At 42.4% G+C, this 21,176-nt stretch overlaps 1 protein-coding gene across 8 annotated transcripts in view; it reads left to right on the forward strand.

The window, feature by feature from the left end:
• CUX1 (cut like homeobox 1) overlaps window positions 1-21,176 on the forward strand; it is a 281,195-nt gene that overhangs the window by 241,912 nt on the left and 18,107 nt on the right. For 7 of the 8 annotated variants that reach the window (XM_055714990.1, XM_055714996.1, XM_055715007.1 and 4 more), the window contains 2 exons: window positions 127-391; window positions 5,446-17,222. The exons of the other annotated variant lie outside the window; for it this stretch is intronic. In XM_055714990.1, the coding sequence (XP_055570965.1) occupies window positions 127-391; window positions 5,446-6,157 (977 nt within the window). In that variant the 3' untranslated portion in view covers window positions 6,158-17,222. Of the gene's footprint in view, window positions 1-126; window positions 392-5,445; window positions 17,223-21,176 lie in introns of those variants that run through there. 8 annotated transcript variants of the gene reach the window in all.

Here is a 21,176-nt window from a genome sequence, read left to right on the forward strand (position 1 = left end):
TTCTCTCTCGACTAGCCCATCCATGCATGTACAACCTGTCATCTTCGCATTTATTCCACGGCTCGTATATTCATTGATTTTGCATTTGTATTCAGCTGGGGCTGATCCGATGCACTTCTCTTTCAGCCTACATGAAACGGCGACACAGCTCTGTTAGCGACAGTCAGTCTTGTGAGTCCTCATCCGCTGGAATAGACTACAGCCAGGGAGCCAGCCCGCAGCCGCAGCATCAGCTGAAGAAGCCCCGGGTGGTGCTGGCACCAGAAGAGAAAGAAGCTCTGAAACGAGCCTACCAGCAAAAGCCATACCCATCACCAAAAACCATTGAGGAACTCGCTACGCAGCTCAACTTGAAAACCAGCACCGTGATCAACTGGTTCCACAATTACAGGTATGAGATCTCCCGGGAGCCCTACTCATAAAGGATTTGTTTTATTTGCTTTGGCAGGGTGCTACTCCGCTTCAGCAGACTGTGTCTGCTTCCGCTAGCACGGAGCGGTTGTACAAAATGAACAGTTTCGACAGCAGGGAGGTTCTAACTAACAGTAATGCTAATGCTCCAGACTAATTTTAAGTCATCCCTGAGGAACAGCAATATTCACATATTGATGTAAGTAGTGTTTTTAAAGAGAAAGTCTCATTTTTGGGGTGGGCGTGGATTTAGAGATATCCACTATTGAATATTTATAAATTCCATTGCAGTAAGCAAGGCTGGTCTTTCTTGCTTGCATGTGCACACTCACACAGACATATACTGGCACACATAGACATGCATGTATAGGTGTGTGTTTTGTGTGTGTTACGCCTTGGCGGGGAGTGCTTGGAAGTGTCCTCTTCTGGGTGACAGCAGAATTGCACTGCTTTCATCGTATAATTTTCCTGCAAAAAGAGGATTTGGTTTTAGGTCTTGAGCCTCTGAGCTCTGCAAGTAGACACCGTGTGTGCTGTATTTCTGGGAAGCTCCACAGTCATGAGGGACAGAGAACAGATAACCCTGAAGTCAGATGTGATCGCAGGTTTATTTCATTGTTATGATAAAATCATGGAGTCACTGAAATGAAATAAGATGTCGGTCTGTTTAGTTCCTTTGTCATATTAGAAGGAACTTTCTCCACATTTGAACCATTGAAGTAGGTTTTGGCCTAGAGACTGATAAAAAGGAACAATGCTGGAATGGCATGTAAGAATTAGAAGGATTTGAGTAAGCATATTCTCAACCGTGCTCGGGATTGGGAATCTTAATTAGTTCAGCAGACTTTGCTCTACGAAATCTGTGGTAATGAATATTGAACAGGTACAGTTAGGATACCAGATTTAGTACTATTCTGCTCCTTCACTTGGAGCCAGTAATGTTCCTAATTAGTGCAGATAGCTAAACCTGTTTGGTTTTGGAAACTGTTAACATTTAAAGAGTATTTTCCACTTTGGCCCTCCTCAGCTTTTAGCAATGGCCTGGTTTCTGCTGGGGTAGAGCGGCTGTGTGGTGTTTAGCTGCCTGCTGGGTTAAACCATGACGAACAGGGAAGTTGCTGAAGCAGAAGCAGCACAGTTTAATGAGATATCTCAGAAATATTATGCACAATAGTTAAATAATGTTTATAGTAAACAATATAAAATTTAAAAATTATAACCAACGAGTAATCATATTTACACTGAATTTCATTGACTTGAATTCGCTACAGATGCAGCCTCTTTCACTGCTCAGAGTTCTCCAAATGCAGGCCTCTCTTCCAATTCCCACTTCTAGGCAATTATGCACGAGTTGGAGGAATGCCTATGAAAATATGTTCCCTTCGGCCTGACAGCAAAATGTGCTGTTCTCACTTACACAGATGAGAGCAGGAGCACTGGTGGCATGTGTCATCTTCCTCATTATCATGAGATCTCCTGTTTAGGCGTGCTGTGAGAAAGCGTGACAAGTCATGATTGATCAGCCTGTTTAGCCACACCAAGCTATACATTAATGTAGACTAGGTGCTGACAGTTGTATACAAAATAAAGAATGTATAAACAAGGTGCTAGAGGCTCGTGGGTAGTACAAGCCTGCCAGTACTGAGTGACCTGGACCTGCTCCCAGATGAGTCTCCAGGACTTTAAAAAAGATGTTTCAAGTCTGTTTGGAGCCCTGGGTGCTCTGAGTGGTTGCCACCACTGAAAAATCGGAACACGTGCCTGTTCTTCTCCTCTGTACAATAATTTTCTTAGCTTTCGTGCATGAAGTACTCTTAAATCATTTACAGGACATTGCAGAAGAGGTACATGTTCTGCTAGGGGAACAGGGTCTGACTGTTCCGTAGCTCATGTATTATAAGAAATGGGTAGTCTTTCCCCTCTTCATCTTCTCCAGGCCACACTTAGTTTTATTTATCTCTTTTATACTCTCCCTCAGCCATTTCTTTTCCAAACCAAAGTCTTCATACATAAGCAGTTCCACATCTCAGACCATCTAGTTATTATTTAATATAAATTTTTCTTGGAAGTTACTTCAGGTAAGGCAAGGTACAGATTTGGACAAGCTTGTCTTCCTGTCTCTTGGGAATCTTGTTGCAGTGATGCTTTTCCTTTGGGATTTGGCCCAAACCTCACTTTCCAAAGGTTGTTGCTACAGCAGAATCTACCTTTTTATCCACCAGATGGGAAGTCAGCACTAACGTTTATTTTCTGCAGCAAAAGAAATTAAAAAAAAAAAAAATCTGTAGCAGGCGAAGAAATAATTCAGTTCAGAATATAAGTAGGTATAAAGGATTTTGACATGTCTGCAAACTTAATCCAAGTCTGTGGCTTTGTATCCATACCAATCAAATAGCTCTCAGAACTTAAAAATAAATTCACCTTACTTTGCATTAGTGAAGCACATATAGGACACATCATAGTTTGAGGCTCTGTTGTCTTAAGAATGGTACAAAAGAGTAGGAGGTAGGGATTTCTGTCCCGCTTCATATGTGGAAACTAGCGCATAAACTCAGTAAGGTCACAGAGATGATGCTGCAGAAGCACAAGGAATTAAACCAAACTTTCTTGAATTGTAATCTAGCACTCCTGGATCCTAAATTTCATTGCTTTTACTCTGGGCATATTTTTCAATGAACTGTAGCATTGTGCTTGTTCAGATGTTGTGTGAAGGCATGTACAGGGAACTTGAACATACACCCCTGGAGATCGCTGATGTTTTGAGTTACACTGATGAATGCCAGTAGGATGTATTGATGCTGAGGCCAACCCCTTCCACCAAGAGGAATGCTCTCTGGAATTTCTGAGCTGCTGTCACTAGTTCTTCTTTACTGTAGGGATTTAATTACTGTGTTAATCAGGAGCCAGACTAGATTCCAGAAGCAATATATTGAGTGTGAATTCCAGGGATTTCCAGACATCAAACCTGTATTCTGTAGGGCTGTGGTAAGATAATCAATGAGCATGTCATCATTCAGTATCTTGATGGAGCTGAGGTATTTTTAATGCCGTGCAGGCACAAAGCCCTTACCTGTTTCCTCTCCTGACTGGGCGAATGTTAACAGAAGCAGCATGTTCTGGATCGATGTCCATGCAGGGAGATTACAGGCATAAATAGAGCCTGATAATCGATGTTGCAGGATGGATGCAATTAATGGTAATAGAAAATTAACATTAGCACCTGTGGTCTTCTATTAGGTGAGTAATATTCTCCTAGGGAAAATTACAGACCCCCTAAATCCTTGAAAAGTGTGGAGTCAGCAAGTACTGTGGAAATACTCAGTTGCATTTCAAGTCAGTCAATAATATCGTTAGCTTCAAAAGCAGTATTCAGATGGCGTTCTGCATTTATCCTAATTTTTTTCCACAGTGTGCTGTCTTCTGTAGCACATTTAGTAAAAAAAGGAAGATTCTTACATCCATCAGCGTTGGGACAGCATTTCACTTGTGATTTGCAAGACCCTTAGCAGTTCTCCCAGGCTAAAACCGAAAGTGTTACCTTCGCTCTGAAGGATGACGGCTTTGCTAAACTCTCCCTGTGTCTGTAGTCTCATCCGTGACCGCAGGTCACTGGGGGTCCCTCTTGGGTGCTGATAAGGACCTGAACAACGGTCATAACCTCTCCTCCCGTCAGAGCGCTACAGAGAATGAGTTAGCCTAGACCCTAAGATTTTTTCATACTGTTCTGTACTTGTGAGGATCTTGGGAGCTCCTAGAGAAGGAAGAGGGTGGAAGGACCAAGTTAAATGGCAAAGGTGGCGTGTTCGGGGTATTATTGCACGCCTGAAGTAATAGGAGGCACAAGGTGGCACACCAGGCATTTTTAACCACACATGGAGTGCATTAATTCCCTTGCAGTGCACTGCTTGCCTTGTCACTATTCATGTTCTGAAATCGATTTTTTAAATAAAAAATGAGGCAGAAGTCAAACTTAACTCATAGACTGACAACCTGTCAAAAGGCTTTGCTTCCCCAGAGCACTTCCAGAACAACAGCCTTTGTTTCATCTTCATTTCTCCTTGGTATCCAGAACGCCAAGGAAGGTTGTCCAGATTTTATCCTTGTGTTTTGTTTAGGCAAATTGTGGCTCATTTCTAGTGGAAATCTGGATTGGTTTGTATTTACAAGCCATTTTTTTTCTGGGTCTACTAAAAATGTTTTCATATTTTTAAAATCCACCCTTTTCTGGTCCAGTGTATTGTAGAGTTTCACCTACCTGGTGTCAGACTTGTAGTGGGGGTGGGAGGCTGCAGGACCTTTCGTCTCTGTCCCTTAAACCACAGCCAGGGCTGTAAAAGTCGAGCATACAATTACAAAGTTAATTTAAACTTGCAGAAAAAGGGCAGGTGAGCTGTCATTGGTTTTCACCGATCATTTTAGTACAAATTGATTATCTGCGTAAAGTTTGTATTTCTGGTTTATTCCATGATGCCCACTGAGGCTACTAGAAGGGGAGGTCATCAGTGTCAGATTTACGATAAATACGCAGAATCCTGGTTGGGTCAGAGGGGTCAGTCTTGGCACAAAGCGCTGCAGAAGCCACCAGAGATGGCTCCTCGGCCTGCTGGCCCCCTCCAGGCTGTGGGGAGCCCCCGGGGCACCCCAGCCTCGGCAGCCTGCATCCTTCCAGCACAGCGGGCTTCGCAGCCAGCAGCCGCCTGGGGAAAATGCAATTCAGGGCATCGAGACAATATTTCATGTTCTTCCAAACGCCTTTTCAGGCAGTCTTTTGGGTTCGAGTGTGCGAGCGCTCCTGCTGACCCGGCACAGTGCAGCCACCCTGTGGCTGAGACAAAATGGCGTCTCAGGGAAGGGCATGTCGAACGGCCCTGTGGCTGAGACAAAATGGCGTCTCAGGGAAGGGCACGTCGCACGGCCCTGTGGCTGAGACAAAATGGCATCTCAGGGAAGGGCACCTGGAACGGCATGTCTGTAGAGCAGGGTGATTCCGAGTGAGCCCCAGCAGACTCACCATCCCTCTCCCCTGTCTCCTAGGTCTCGCATCCGCCGGGAGCTGTTCATCGAGGAGATCCAGGCCGGGAGCCAGAGCCAGGCTGGGTCGAGCGACTCTCCTTCCGCCAGAAGCAGCAGGGCCGCTCACAGCTCTGAGGGAGACAGCTGCGATGGCGTGGACGCAGAAGGCCCACCTGAAGGAAAGCCGAGTGGCCCGGAGGCGGATGAGTACAGCAATGCAACCACAAAGTCTCAGGGAGGGCCAGCGGAGTCGGCGTTCGAGGCGGGGGAGGAGGCACTGCAAGGCGCCAGGTCTTCAGAGAAAGCGGAGCCGTTCCAGGCGGAGAGCCTGGAGGACACCGACGACGAGGGCAGGCTCAGAGCACCGCGCCAGAGCTCTCCGCCAGCATCGCAGCGCCCGGGAGAAGCTCTGGAGACACTGCCAAACTCTGCCACGGAAGGGGATGCCTCTACCTCAGCTGCCTCCACCTCAGTCCTTACAGGGGAGAGCTCCTACAAGTCAAAAGAAAGTTCAGAGAAAATCTCCAGTGTGCCAAGTACGAGCTCGACGCCGGCCGCAGGCTCGCAGAAAGCCAACTCTCTCCAGAGCTTGTTCGGCTTCTCCGAGGCAGCGAGCTCCAGGAACACGCGAGACAGCTCCTTGAGGAAAAAGAAAGCGGCAAACTTGAACAACATCATCCACCGCTTGGAGAAGGCCGCGAGTCGAGAAGAGGCCGTCGAGTGGGAGTTTTGAGATTAAACTCGCCCAACTCTGGAGAGCTGGGAAGTGAAACTGGACCTCTACTGGTTTTATTGTGTTGCGCACTTAACCGCCCTGCGGGCCACAGGGCAAAAACGCCATAGGCCAAGGTGCATATAGAAAACAAAAAGGAGCGTTAAGCCCAATTTATGTTTGTGTTTTCGAGGAAGAAAACTGAAATGTGTAGTCAAGCTTTTTTGTACCCTGAAGTGTTTTTATTATTGCCCTAAGTGATTTCCACAATTTCTGGAATAACTCATACAGCTTTGCCTTGTGCCCTCCTCTTTGGTGTGGGCTTTAAAAAAAGAAAAACAGAAAAAAAAAAGAAAAAAAAATTCAAACCCACATATTAAAAGGGGGCTTTTTATCTGCCATCTAATGGCTACAGAGCGATAATACACTATTATCTTCTTAAACCAGGAAAAAAGGGGAGATTTTTCAAAAAAAAAGAAAAAAAAAAGAAAGTTTTTTGTAGCTGTTCAGTTGCCACTAAGAGATTGCACAGTCAACCGACTCTAAACACACTAGTTTGGATTCCTACATATTTTCAAGAAAAGAAAAGAATCTTGTTGTTTGAAACTTTGAATTAAAAAGAAAAAAACACATTTACTCCACATATTTTTTAACAAAACAAAAAAAAAGTCACATCAGGAAAATATCTTAATTTGTGGTAGCTGACTTAGTGTTTTCTTGTAAGTGAAATAGAATATTGACACGTAGTGCACATTGTTTCATAGCTTTAACTGATTCTGGTCTTTTGCAGACCAGAATTTGTTTAATACACTCCATTTTAGGCCAAATCAGGACAAAAAAAAAAAAATCTGAATCTAGGTATTTTATAATCTGCTTTTTAACCTCTAACCACAGAGCACGCTGATCAGACCTCATATCTAGGAGGTTTAGGAGACAACTTAGAAACAGCATGTACTTGATCATTTCACTTGGTTCGTAGTGTACTGAATTTCCTTTCAGTAAAGACAGATCGCTCAAAAAAATGTTGGCCAGTAACATTTCAGCCTGCTACTTTGGGGACGTATTCTGTAACCCAAAATATTCAGCTTACCTGGAATCAATGAAAATGCAGTTCGCGTGTACGATTGCTGTCACACACCACTAAGAGGGGACTGGAGCTGCCTCAGATAGAGACCTTTTCCTGCTGTTGGTGGCCATTTACTGAATCTCTTCCCACCGCAAGCACTGATTTTAAATATGTTTTAGTTGTGGGAAGCTTATTTTTGCGTGGATAAAGAGTACATGGCAATGACCAGACGGGCTCTTACCGGGATGGAAATAGCCCAAACTCCAAACCAAAACATTCATGCTCTCGAGTCCCAGTCTAGACCATTCTGCCCTGCAGAAATACAGCCTTTTTCCATTATTTTATGCACAGGTTAGGGCTGATCAAAGTACAAATCAAATTCTAACTTGTCTCTAACTCCTCCTGTTGTCTATATGTATATGCGTGAGCATAGAGGTGCGTGGAAGGATGTGTGTGCGTGAGTGTGTGCGTGCAATTTTATACGTCTGTGTATTTTCTTACGTACTTGTGCACACATAGAGTGCATTACTGCCACCTTTTTTCAATAAGCTGTTTTATCAGTTATGGCTTCTACAAGTTTGCTAATTTAGACTCCTTTATTGCCATATCTTTAAAACTAACAATAGATGATTTCGGAATATATATATATATATAAATATATATATATATAATTTTTTTTTGCTTATTTATAGGTGCTGTATTTTATTATCTGATTGTTAGGAAGGGATGAAAGGGGGCAAATATTCTTTAGAGGGATAGACTGCCGGCAGTATTGGGTATAATTTACAAGATGTAGTTGTCATACTGTATATTATTGATTGAAGACTTTTTGACCGTATTGTGTATCATTGAACTTTTGTCTTAGGTCAGCATCTTTTTGATGACACTTTAATGGTGCATTCATTACTTCTTAAGTTTAATTAATATTACTTTTCTGATTTTGGGGGAGGGAGGGATGGGGAGAGGAGTTCCGACTTTAAAGGTATGTTCCCAATATTACACCTCAGTGTGCTTGTATTAATTCATTAGTAGGATTTTTGACTGTAAGATGTGAAACCACATTTCTTGCATGATGTTTTAGAACTTATGTATTTCATTTACAGTCTCTTAACATGCAACAGCAGCACTTAGCGCAAGTTTTCACAAATTAAGAATCAGTACACTAAAATCAATCCTTTTCATGATTAAGAAAAGAAGGCTCTAGGAGGCTGAAAGGCAGGGATTTATTTCCTATTTTTACTGCTAGCTGTTTCAGGATACCTCCTTGGGTAATTGGGGACTTGTGATGCAAAAGTAAAATTGAGAAACAGAGAGAGCAACTGCCCCTTTCTGTGATGTGCTGAGGAGACAATTTGTAATAACAGACACCAGTATGTGACAGCACGTGCTGGAAGCGGTTACGGCTTCTTATCTGGAGTGCAGTTAGTCTGTGGGAATGGCCAGCAAGGGAAATAACGTGGGGAAGCCAAGTGTTACCTCTCTGTATCTGTACAGTGTCCTGGTTTGACTTACAAAGCACAGCTCCATCGATAAATGCACGTCCTGGTAAAAATACACATACCTTAATACAAGTCATAACAAGATGCGTCTTCAGCCAAGAAGCAAAACTTCTGACTAGAAGACACAGATATTTTCTTACGTTCTTTTATTTCGTTTTTCTTTGTTGTTGTTTGGTTCAGGTTGGGTTTTTTTTATTAATTCTAGGCAATATACTTGCCAGTCTGTTTCTACTGTCCTCGTCTGCTGATTTGAGATCCAGGTGCTTGATGCAGTCAAGTGGTTACTCTCAGCTTTCTCGATAGTGAGGTTTTTTTCTGTTTGACGAGTTTTTTTAAATTAATATTCCCCAAACTGTTCTTGTGCCTGTGTCTATATGATTGCATTCCATGATGCTTACTGAGAGCTCTTGCTGCATTATACGAGAGCAGAACTGTATTCACAGGTTGAACGCAAATGCAGCACTTAAGGTCAATCTCTCTTCTTAATAAGCAATACATAAGTGCCTTGAAACTTATATCTTTTTTTAAAAAAAAAAAATTTATTTTTGTTTTGCTTTTCAGGTTTCCACTAGTTCTTTAGGATTCTTTAGCGTCTGCCCAGTTTTTAATGCTGTAATGATTTTTAAAAAGCATATCTGTAGCTTGCCCTAGAGGAAATCTTTCTTTTATAACACTAACTGTTAATTCTAAGCTCCATTATTACATTTGAATCATGTAATTTTGCTGGATAAAGACAGCATTCATAAGTCAGAAGTCACTCCATCCTGCCAAGGGTTGTCATTGGTATCTATTATAAAATTAATCAAATAAAATGCTGTCAGTATTTCCTATATTTTTGGCACTTTATTAATGGCTTAGCTCCTTTTGTTCTTTCATATTTAATGATCTGCGTTGAATGTGGTTTAGCCTGCTGAGATGCTATTGGGGTGACCTGGGCCGTCCTGCCGGGAGTCACTTTGGGTTCCTTAGTGACCACCTTATTTAAGGGCACAGGCAGATGAACACCCTCAGATCAAGCTCGTAGAGTTTAAGTGATGTTCCCAGCTGTTTGTTCCCGGTTTTTAGCCAAGGTCACAGCTGCTTTTCTGTTTCGGTGGGAAGTAAAATGGATTAGCTTGGAACTACTGCTGAGATTCTCTTGTTGGAGATGAGTTACCTACTGGCTTTCCAAACTGGCAGAGACCTCCCCCATTCAGAGACTGAACTTCAGCAACACTGAAAGATTTTAGCTGTATTTTTGATCAAGTGTGGCATTCAGAAGTAATGCTTTTAGGAAAATGTGTATTGGAATAACTTTTTTTTTTTTTTTTTAACGTATTTAAAAGGGCAAAAAAAATTGGAGGAGAAGAAATGCCAAAGAGTGGCACGGTGGCTTTTACCCTCTTGGGTCACTGATCCCTGGGAAAGGAAAAGGCGTTATTCAGGCACGTGTGGCGTGGGGCTCATCTCACAGGGCAGTTGTTTTGTAGAGCACAGAGCATGGCAACAGAGCCCTGGCTGATGATGTTTCTTTTCCTGATGGATAAAAGCACAGGCAGTTTTCAGAAATGCCAGGAGTCTTGATTTTTCCTGCGGTTCTTTAAAAGCATTTTTGTTTTCTCCTTCTGTTTCCAGTTCCGTGCTCTTAGTAAAGCTGTGGATGAAGGGCCTGGGCTATTTTAACAGCAATGTCTTTATACTGCAGTTAAAATTGTCGATTTTTCTGTCTGGATGGTTAGGGAAGGAGAACAGTGTGGTACTTTGTTGGCTAAAAGCAAGGGAAGAGTATCCCTTGGCAGAGGGGTCATACAGCAGGATTGTCAATACACTTCCATTTTTGAGGATACAGATTTCAGACAACAGAAGTGCACGTTTATTGGCAGAAATGCATTTAATTACAATTGCTGTTGATGCCATAAAATTTGACCATGTTATTTGTTCATCTGTCTGTAAAATGCCTATAAATAGAGCCACTCCTTAAAGGAACCAGTATCAGTGCAGTCTGCCCATATCATGAATTAGTGAGTCCTTTACTAATAAACTCCTTGCTGTAATAGGAGAGATCTATCTTACAGTTGAAAAGGATGTATGTGCCTTTCTCATTAGGTGAAAGATCTTTGCGTTATTTTTATGGAACTTGTTCATATGGGAATTGTCTAGACAAGGGGGTTCATGAACACGACAATTCTATGCAATATTCTCTGATCCAGTTACTTAAAAGTTGCTATTTTTCAGTCTTTTAATGGGTGAAATAGTAAGAGAAGTGCATCATTTCGGTGGCAATTCAGACTACAAAGCTGATAAATTCACCTAAAATAAGATTGAGGGAAATCTGACAAAATAATGTAATGAAATAACAGAAAATGCTAACAGTGATTACAGTCCCCACTAGGACAGCTGCCATCAGAAGTTTGTCATTCTCCATCTTAAAATTCTGAATTTAAAGTATTCTTAAAGCTCACATGAAATAAAAATGCACCTAGAAAGAACAGGGCAGGTTAGAAACAGGAAAAAATCCCAACGTTTTGACCATATATAAATTATGAGAATACATGGGGGAAAAAAAAAAAAAAGTAATTGGTTTTGGACACTTCTTTGCACTTGAATCCAAAATAGTTTATTTGAGCTGAAATGTCGCAGTAATCTGGACCGGTGCCTTTAGCAAGGTTGCAAAGAGATCAGTAATCTTAGCAATTTGTTGCAAACCCAATGTGGTGACATTTTAAGATGCAGATGGAGGGCACTATTTTTGCTTCATTTGTGTCTCTTTCTAACGCGTGAATTTCTTAAATGATCTCTTCTTTCTTCTTCCTCCAGTGTATGTATCCTAGGATATTCTCTGTCTTAAAGCCACCACAGTGTGTGGCTGAGCTGTGAGTGCTTCTTGAGGACTATCAGAAACAGGAGGAGAAGAAGAAAAGTTGGTTCTTAGGTGGGGGCGGGATTTCACGTTCACTAAAACCAAATCAGGTCTTTCCCATGAGCGAGTAGCAGTTTTGGCCCTGGTGAGACAAGCTGCTTGTAGCCTCATATTCCTAAACTGAACTCACACAGATATAACAGCTGCAAAGCAGTGTTCAGTTCGCTCATCTGTTGGCCTGCTGTGTTCCCCTTGCACTTTCTGCTGCCCCACGGTTGGAACATCAATGTTTTCTTCCTTTGCATTGCATATACAATCAACTTATTTTTTATGAAAAATAAGAGAATTCTAAAATTCTGTATAAACAAAAGGCTTTTTTGTCCCAGCAGTTTAAAATCCTGCCGGATGGCTTTAAATTGCAAGGAGAATCACTGGCGTGGAAAGCACAAGTTCTGAATTTCTCTTCTGGCTCAAGCTTCTTAGTTTGAAAAGTGACTTAGCAGTCCCTGTCTCCTTTGCATACGTATTTGAACTCTAAAATGTAGAAATACTATTTCACCAATTTTGTTCTTTCCTCCCTGTCTCTTTTATGGGATATATTGACTATGTTATATATAAAATGTAGTTAATAATGAACTTTATAGCAAGAAAAGCCCTTTATGCTATGCCTAGGGACCGATTTGTCCTGCATGACCAGGTCATGTACTGTACCCTACCCTATTAATATGCAAGGATAAAAAGGTTTTATGCTCTGAAGGTGAAGTTTATCCTTTTGGAGAAGGTTAGCGTTAGGCCTGTGCACTTAAGTTTTCAAAAAGCCTTAAAAACAGGTAATGTGAGTGGTGCCACCTCTCTTCAGGGATGATTTCTCCCCCAGCCAAGTGGTACTGTGGCATATTTAATATAACTTATTAGCTGTAAGGTCATTTGCCAGCTGAAGAAAGTAATTCCTTGAACTTTATTGGTGAGCCTCCTCACCAGCATCCTCTGGTACAGTCAGGGACTGATGGAGGCATCACACCTGCTTTTCCCAAAACCTGGGCGCTCCGTTTCAAACCCAAAGCCCTCGGCTGTCTGTGAAGCCTGCGTTTCTACAACTGTTCTGCGAATGGAAAAGAACTGATCTGATTCCTGGGTGTGATTTTCATTGCTATTCACAAACATGTTCTGGCACTAAAGTGCATTAAAAGGAAGTGACTCCTTTTAAAAAATTAATAAGATTACTGTATTTTTCCTTGTCCAGCTATTCTATGAAGGACAATTGCTGCCGTTTTTCAAGCTTGCTTTACTCACAGTGATGTTAATAGATTTTTGCCACAGTTCTGTAGATTTCTTATTATTAAAACTGTTGGTTTCACGGTATCATTTCAGTTTCTTTATAATTTGAACCAGCCAAGCACAGAGAATGACTGCATTCTTAACCGTAACGAAATAGTGCAGGAACCAGTACAGCAAACGTGGATGCCTAAAGTCCCCATGATGTTGTTTCTTTTGACTTTTTGTTTTAATTTTAGAGATGTTTGTACTATGTAGTACAATCTTCATCCAAAGATCCTTGGAAATGGAGAGTCGCGCCAGGAATTTCCAGCTGTTATGGTGACATACCTGCTTTTCGCATAGTTACTGTGTAATTCTGTGGTAATGTTCATAACAGCGCAATCTCTCTATTGATAACAAGAATAATGGCGTTAAGTTGCGTTATCCTCTTCTGTCTATGCGGGTAATTAATATGCATTTTTAGGAGTTGTTAAATGTGTATATGTACATGATTCCAGTATGGAAAAGCCCCTCTGTATATGTAGTATTAGCATGCTTGGTCCTAATAGTGCAGTAGAATTGCTACAGCCAAATTCGTGAAATCATTTGGGGCGTGGGTGAGTGAGGGCTTCAAACCAGTATGTATTTCAGTGCATAGAGGATGCCATTTTCCCACTTGTCAGCTAAGTTCCCTGTTGTAAAGAGGGGATTAGCCATCTGAGAGATTGGATTGTTTGAGATATGCAGGTTTAGCTAACGAGGAGGGGGAAGATCACGTTCAGAATACAGAAAAATAATTCCAAGGGTCTGAGATGTGCAGAAGCCAAGTGATTTGAAAGGAAGGGTCAGACCTTGTCTGTAGCATCCTGTAACAGTTGGTCTGTAGGTTTTGCTTTGATACAGCCTGCAGGAAGTTAATTTGCCAGATATTTGCACATGTAAAATATTTTCTCCTATATCTGTGTACAGCAGGAAGGTGAACAGCAAAGACATATCAAAAACAATCACAAAAACAGCTGATCAGTAAATTATGCCAAGTATTAAATTAAAACAAGCAGTTCGTTCTTGCTCTCCCTGAGCTGAAAATTGAAGTATTCTTAGGAATGAGACAGAAATTCTCTGTTATGCAGTTCCTTTTAAAGGCAAGCATCTGTCTTTTCAAGAGAAGAAATAAAACTTGGCACTTGACTTGCTCTGAAGTACAATCTTACCTCCAAGTAACTACAGAAAATAGTTTCTACAATCAGTCTTTCAATCAGACTTTTCTGGCTTTTGTTAGCTTGCATTAGACCCTTAGTGCTATTTTGATGTATAATTTATATGTGGGTAAATTATTACTAGCTTTAAAAGTGTTTCCAAAGTACCTAGTTACCTCTGGATGCTAGTACAGGCTATACAGGGAGTACTTGAGCATCTAGTTTGTAAAGGAGGTGTGTGGGGCATAAGCAAGGTCACATCTGTATCATACTTTTCTTTTTCCTTGATCAGGGCTTCCATTTCCTTCTTGCCTCCTCTAGGGGGATGGAGATCATGGGTCAGTTTCTTTCCTGGGGGGGAAAGATTTTAGTTTAGCTTGGAATTATTTTCTTTTCATTCCGTAGGCGTGTCATCAAAATCCTGTCTGTTACTGCATTTCCCGTTAAGTTTTTCGTTTTTGCTACTTTCCTGAAATTTCCTATTTAACAAACTTTCTATACTTGGAAAGCTATGTGCCTTATTTCCTAATCTCTTCATGGAGAATAATCTGAAGCACAGTGATCTAGATTGCAGCATTCACGGCCGCTTTTCATTTGGGGGGTGGGGGGAGCAAACACTGATCAAGGAGCAAATGCCCAACACGAGTTGCCCCTTTTGCTAATGAGCACTTCAAACACTGTGCGTTAAGTCTTTGTGCAATAGAAATTCGCGTTCTGTGTTCGGAGGTTCGTGTCTCAGCCGTCAAATGCAGGCGAGCGTGAGGTCTAGTTGAGAATTCAGGTTCCTGGGGAAAAAAAAAAATATATATATCCCTCTGGGTTGGCTCCGGCAGCACGGTGGGGTCTCGGGTTAGAAAGTCCACCATCGCCCGGCAGCGTTAATGCTCGTAAAGCTCAGTCTCACCCAGCGTACTCGTAGGTCTGTCAGCATTCAAGAAACATTCGTGGACTTCAGCCATTGCTAACCGCCACCATCTCCTTTTGTGCCATTAGTAATACGTGCTGTCTTCATTTCCATGCCCAGAGCCACATTGTCTCTGGATGGCGAGGCACTGTAAAGTCATTCCAGTCTTAATTTGGTTTTGGAAAGAACAGGCTTTCACCCACCGGCATCCTCAGCCCTTTCCAGCGCTTGTGTTATTTTTCAAGCTTGCTCTCTCTACAGCATCATAAGGTGAAATATATAAAGGTGGTTTGTAATTAGGAAAACAATCTAATATTTCCTATTTATGAGATTAATTTTAACAGTTTCTTTTTTTTGAGGTTTGTTTTTGTTTGATATAAACACAACAGGAGTATACATATCCCCTAAACAGACGTTGGAGAAAGTTTGGGCTGTCCTAGCGATGGAGCGTGGTGGTGTCGGCTCGTCGTAGTATCCATATCATTGTGCCCCTGTTGTGTTTTCTAGAGCAATCATTTAAAAAAAAAAAAGTATTTTATCTAAATGCCTAATAAATAATATTATTTAAATAGTTTTAAAATAATTTAGGACTGAGAATAAGAAGCCTCAGTTGTGAGAGAAGAGACTTAAAATATACAGAGAGAGAAAATACCCTTAGCCTCCTAGAGCCTCTACTGAGAATTTCATGAAGATGCAGTGCCCCTTTGTCAAAGTACATTGCCATTTACTCAAGAGTGTTAATTTAAAATGAGAGACTGGTTTCCTGTGATGTTCATCTTTGTTGGCATATGTTTGAATTCCTGAATTCAGAGCTGATTTTTCTTCTCATTCAAAGTTGGTCAAGGAAAAAAAAAAAAAAATAGAAAAAAAAAAAGTTTACCTTGTGCAGCAGCAACTTTTCCTGGTGTGAACTCTGGAAATACACATTGTGAATTGATCTTTGTCACGGAGGAGTTTAGTTTTCTTGCAGTGTCGAAACATGTTCAGACAGGCTTTCCCTGACTAGGTAACGCTTCCCGAGCGAGCGAGAGAAAAGCTGCATAAGCCAAACTGAAAACTCTGGCGCTAGAAATTGCCCCTTGCTCGGCGCAGGGGAACGTGTGTCTGCACGAGGGACGATGCGAAGGGCCTCCGGTCAGCACCACCCAGGAGAACACCGGGCGGAGATGGGAGATGCTGAGCTAGTTGCAGGGCACATCACCACTTCTGTGGATTTGGAAGCAAATTTGCACTTTGCCTTTCGAGGGTGTCCCACTAAAAACCATCAGATGAATTTCCCACGCGAGGTTCTTTTCCTTCTGGCATAGTCTGAAAGTAAAAAAAAAGGAGAAAAGGAAAAAAAAAAAAAGGCAAAAAAAAAAAAAAAAAGCCCGACGGTAACTATTGGATCACCTCAGCCAAACATAAAGGTTGTTCCTGTCAGAACACTCTATGCATTTCTGTGTTGAAAAGCATTTTCTACCGTTCCTTTTCTGAAAGCAGGCACCGTGCGTCCCACTCGCAGGAAATGCTGCGAAAATGTCAAATGTACGAATTTGGACGTTAATTCCAAAGCAGATGGAGGCTGGGGGGGGAGGGGGTGGGGGGATGTTCTTTTATTTTTATTTTTTTTTTAATTGTTTCCTTCATGTCCCTTTTCATTTTTGTATTAAAAAATTAACTCTTTGCATTTGTGCAATAACTACTTGCCATGATAATGGGCAGACCTTTGAAATGCCCCGACTACTAACACAGCACAAGATGAACTCAAACAGAAAGTGGTGTACTTTTTCCTGAGAACTTTTTTTTTTTTTTTTAATAATAAGCTCAGTTTTTACCCCAGTGTATTGTGGTGTCTTACATTTTTAGCAGTATTTTATATTTTTTCTGTAACGCACTAAGTCTTAGATGTTTTTAGAGCTTGTTTGTTATATTCACAATCACAGATTAAAAAAAAAAAAAAAAAGATCCTCACAAAGACCCAATTGACCAAAAAAAAAAAAAAAGTGTCATTTTTTTGTACAAGTAGCTTTGAGAAGCCCACATTGTGTTGCTGTGACTCATCTTTTGTAACATTTTATTTCTTGGTATTTGTTTAAACATAAAAGTAAGAGTTTATATGGCTGGCAGTAGCAGGGCAGCGCTCCCTCCGTCAGCAGAATGGCATTGTTTCTTCTGTCTTTGTTTGGTTAGCCATATAATGTTTGTTCTCAGCACTGTACAACGGTCCCTATATGATATGGAGAAGCAATATCACTGTATGAAACTCACACGATGTATTATTATTATTATTCACTAGCACCCTAGGTGTGATAATTGAAGTAAATATCTTTTATACAAACACAATTACGCGTGGGCTGTCTTTTCTTAAGGTGAGACCTGAGTCCAAGCAGCAAACATTTACATTGGGGGTTCTGTTGCAGTGATGCGCAGGGGGATGAAGGGGTTGGCTTTGGTGGTATTTGGCCAGGGGAGGAGGACTTTCTGATTTCTGGGAGGTGGGGGGAATGTTTTCAATACCTTAAATATTGAAGTGTTAGATTTCCAAACCGTATCCTTTTTTCAGGGAAGTTCAAGTGTGATGATTCCTGCTGCAGTCAGCGGGAGGTGGACACCTGGCTTCATAGATGGGAAAGACGTATTTTGGGTCTGAGACTGCAAGGGGGATTGTATTGAGCGCTGTAATGATATCTTAGCTAATTTGTAAAAATTAAAGACATTGAAGTCAGAAATGCTTTAGATTCAAAAATGAAAATGTAAAAGAATTTTCCCAGATATTTGGCTCACTATTTTTGCAGATACTTTATACAAAGATAAATTTCTTTTCTAGTGCCTTATGAGATGATGTTCCTATATATATACGCTCAGTATTTACAGAGTGTAGAGTCTGAGGTTTGGTAAGGAACAGATGTTGTAATCCATCGGTGAATTCTGTTTTAAAAACTGGAATAAATCTTTAGCTTGAGTATTCTGGGTTTCAGGTAGAGCGTGTGTGTGGATGACTGGGTGCTGCTGCTTTACCTGGCGTGCTCGTGTCTGGGTTTTGAATTGTGAATTGGAGGTTATTTGGGGGGTTATTTATGCACATCATCCCTGCGCTACCTACCTTACACTTTTTTCCTACCAGGCTGTAAGCTCTTGTGTCCTGTGCCTCCTTGTAGGATGTTGACTAGGGCTGGGCTGGAAATTTGCTGTAGTTCTGTCCCAGAAAGTCTAGCTGAGAGCAAGGGGTCAGGCTGGGCTTCCCAGCGTGCCCCCCACCCCCACCCCCAGCCATGGCCAGGATCCATCCGGTGCTGCCAGCTCGGGCACCCTGGTGCAGCGCAGCGCTTTGCCCACGGCAGCGGTGGCGTTCGGTGTGTGTCTTTAGCTTTGATTAATTCTGCAGGAGTGGGTGCGGTGCTCTTCCAAATGTATCAAAAATGCTATTTCATGCCTTCATTGCTTTATAAATGTGTGTTTTCCGCTTTTGAAACGTCTGTGACAGGTTGTGCCGCGTGATGTTAAGGTTCTAGGTGTAACATTTCTTTTCCCCCTGCTTTTTAACAACTGGTCAAACCATTGGTTGCTATAAATGACATTATCTTGTATCATTTTGCCCTAATCATTTTAAGCCTGATACTAAACAGCTACACTTTTAAAGTGCTATGTCTCAAGTTGGTTAATTGCTGTATTTATAACCTGCACTTTTCTTTAGGTACGGTGATAGCGGCACCGAGCTGCTAAAATCACACACATGGTCATAAGCAAACGATGCCTGATACTTGTAGAAGTGCAGGCTGGGTGCAGAAGGAGCTGGAGAGGGTTCATTATAGCTCAGAAGCATGCATGCAGGGTTAAGCCAGGCTGTCCTCTCAAGTCTAAATCTTCAAAAGTTTCTTTTTTGGAAACCAGGAAGGAAGCCAAAACCCCAAGGATGCATCTCAGAAATCAGGAGCAGATACTTAACAGTCTTCCTTGGAGATCGTTGGATCTTCCGTGATAGCTTCATTGGTAGCCCTTCAAAAGGATTTTTAAAATCTCCTTTTCCAAAGAGGTCTACACTCTCTGTTCCCACAGACCCTTACTGGTCAGCACTGGGGCTTACCTGTACGTCACCACTGGTCCTGCTGGAAAACAGCTGCTTCTGGAGTGAGATGCTGTAGCAAGGGTGAGGCTTTACGTAGGAAATATTACAGGCATTTGCCGAGTTAATGGGAGAAATCCTTCTTTGTTGTATCCTTAGGTGCAGGAGTAAGTTAGCACCCGCTGAGCACCTCGGTGCCACAGGTACTGGCCGTGGGCCTGATCCTGCCCCGCAGTCAGCCAGGGGCAGTTTGTCTTTCAGTGGGAAGGGGTGTGTTTTTTCACAGGGCATCGTGGTCCCACCAGGTAAGAACTCGCTGTGAGCAGCCGATGTGGTGCTTTTGGGCCACACTTCTTTCCATTTTGAAATGCTATTGTTTTCTTCTAAGTATTTCTGTTTTAATGGAAGTGGTGAAGAAACTGTGTACTTGCCAACAGAGGGCTTCAGAAAACATGATTTGATTACAGTAGAGCATTTTATTTGCTTTTTGCTCCAAGCTATGGGAAACTGATAAGAAAATTCAAACTGTTCTCTTGAACTCTTCCTAGTTACCCATGTAATTATCTTAGTACCCTTGGAAATAATCCGTTCTTCTATGAAATCTCTATCCTTACAGGGTGAATTTATTAAGCAGTACTGTGTTTCTTTGCTGGGGGCTGTTTATTTTGGAATGGCTGGGCCAGGAGGAAAGGGAAGGACAAATCCTTCAAACCTCTCCTTCCCAGCAGGCCCTCAAAATGTGAAAAGAGGGGGGGGAAAGAAGGGGAGGGAGCAAAAGTCTTGCCTGCGCCTCCTCTGCCGGCAGCCGGCGCCTGGGGAGCTGGGTAGCCATGTGCTGAGCACGGGCACTCGGCTCGCTGCAGTCATGTAGCTCATTTTTGCTCTTCCCCAAGGCCGCTTTCCCAGATGTATCTACAGGCGCTGGTGAAAAAAGCTGCAGGGGACTCAAAGAAGGATGCTTGTGTGTCGTAATGAGCGTGGCAGCTAGGGTGAGAGGTTTTCTCCCCGTGCTCCCAGCCCTTTGTCACTTGGGCAGATGAAGTCTCAAATTTTGTCCTCAGGGTGTTGGATGCGATCTGGTTTCTGCTGTCCCTACTTCTTCTGGTCTTCTTGAGAGCACACAAAAGTAAAAATACAAAGGGTTGTTCTTGCTGCCTTCACTGGTGCCAGTCCAGCCCTTGCTGTCTCAGACTGCACATCTACATATGTCCCTCGGGGATGTCACTGAAGGTTCCCATCTTCTTTTACAGCTTCTGTATCTGCAGAGCAACCCCATCACTTCATTCCTGGAGCTTTTTCAGGGCTGGTAGCTAACTGTGGCTAAAGACTAGGTAGATTGTGCTAGGAGTTGCAGATGGCTTTTAGAGATGTCATTCTTTTTATCACCTGCTTGCTTTTTTTGCCCTTTCAGAAAGCTTCCAGAAGGCCTGATCAGTGAATAATCTTGTGGCAGGTACAGAAATTAGAGAAAGGGCAGCCTAATGCTACCCATGAGCAAAGTTGCAGGTTGAGATGATTCCCAGATTAACGTTATCTAGGCATTTCAGCTGCTTGGGTGCTCCTGGAGCTGACTGACCTTTCCTCCCTCCCTGGAGATTTCTAGAGGTTGTTTGAAAATGTCCCAAAAGCCCAGTTCTTGTGTGACTTCTGCAGTGTTGGTGGGATCTCTGGAACACTTGATCTCCAGTATCTTTATTCACTCTGGGGAGATTCTTGGAAGAATATACACCCTTCGGGTGATGATTTTGCATTGCCTTACGTGAGGCGAGGTGGACCTCAGAAGCTGGCTCAGTTGGGCTTTTCTGCTACAACCCGTGCTTCAGCCTTTACTTCTGAACAGATTTGCACCTCAGAGGACTCTGCTTAATTTGAGAGACAGGGCTCTGATGCCTTGTAGAAGAGAAATATTCAATCATTGCCTGCCTTGTCCCCTTTCTCAGCCTACCGACAGCTCACAGCAGTGGTGGCCCCAAGGAAAAGCCTTTGCATAAAAGTTGAGTCAGATTGAATGACTCCCACGTGACTCTGTACCGTGCAGAAATGTTGTCCCACGCTACAAAAGGGTCAAGACAGAACCAGAACCTTTGAGATGTACAACACTGAAAGGCCTTTGGCAGCCTTCCTGTTGCGGGAAGGGTTTTGGCTCAGATCTTTCTTCCTTGGCATCTTCGTGGACCAAGAAAAGGACAGAGAAAATCACCTGGTTCATCCAGGACTGAATCTGCAGCGTATGG

Source organism: Falco cherrug, chromosome 1 (genome assembly GCF_023634085.1).
Source record: "Falco cherrug isolate bFalChe1 chromosome 1, bFalChe1.pri, whole genome shotgun sequence".
NCBI lineage: Eukaryota > Metazoa > Chordata > Aves > Falconiformes > Falconidae > Falco > Falco cherrug.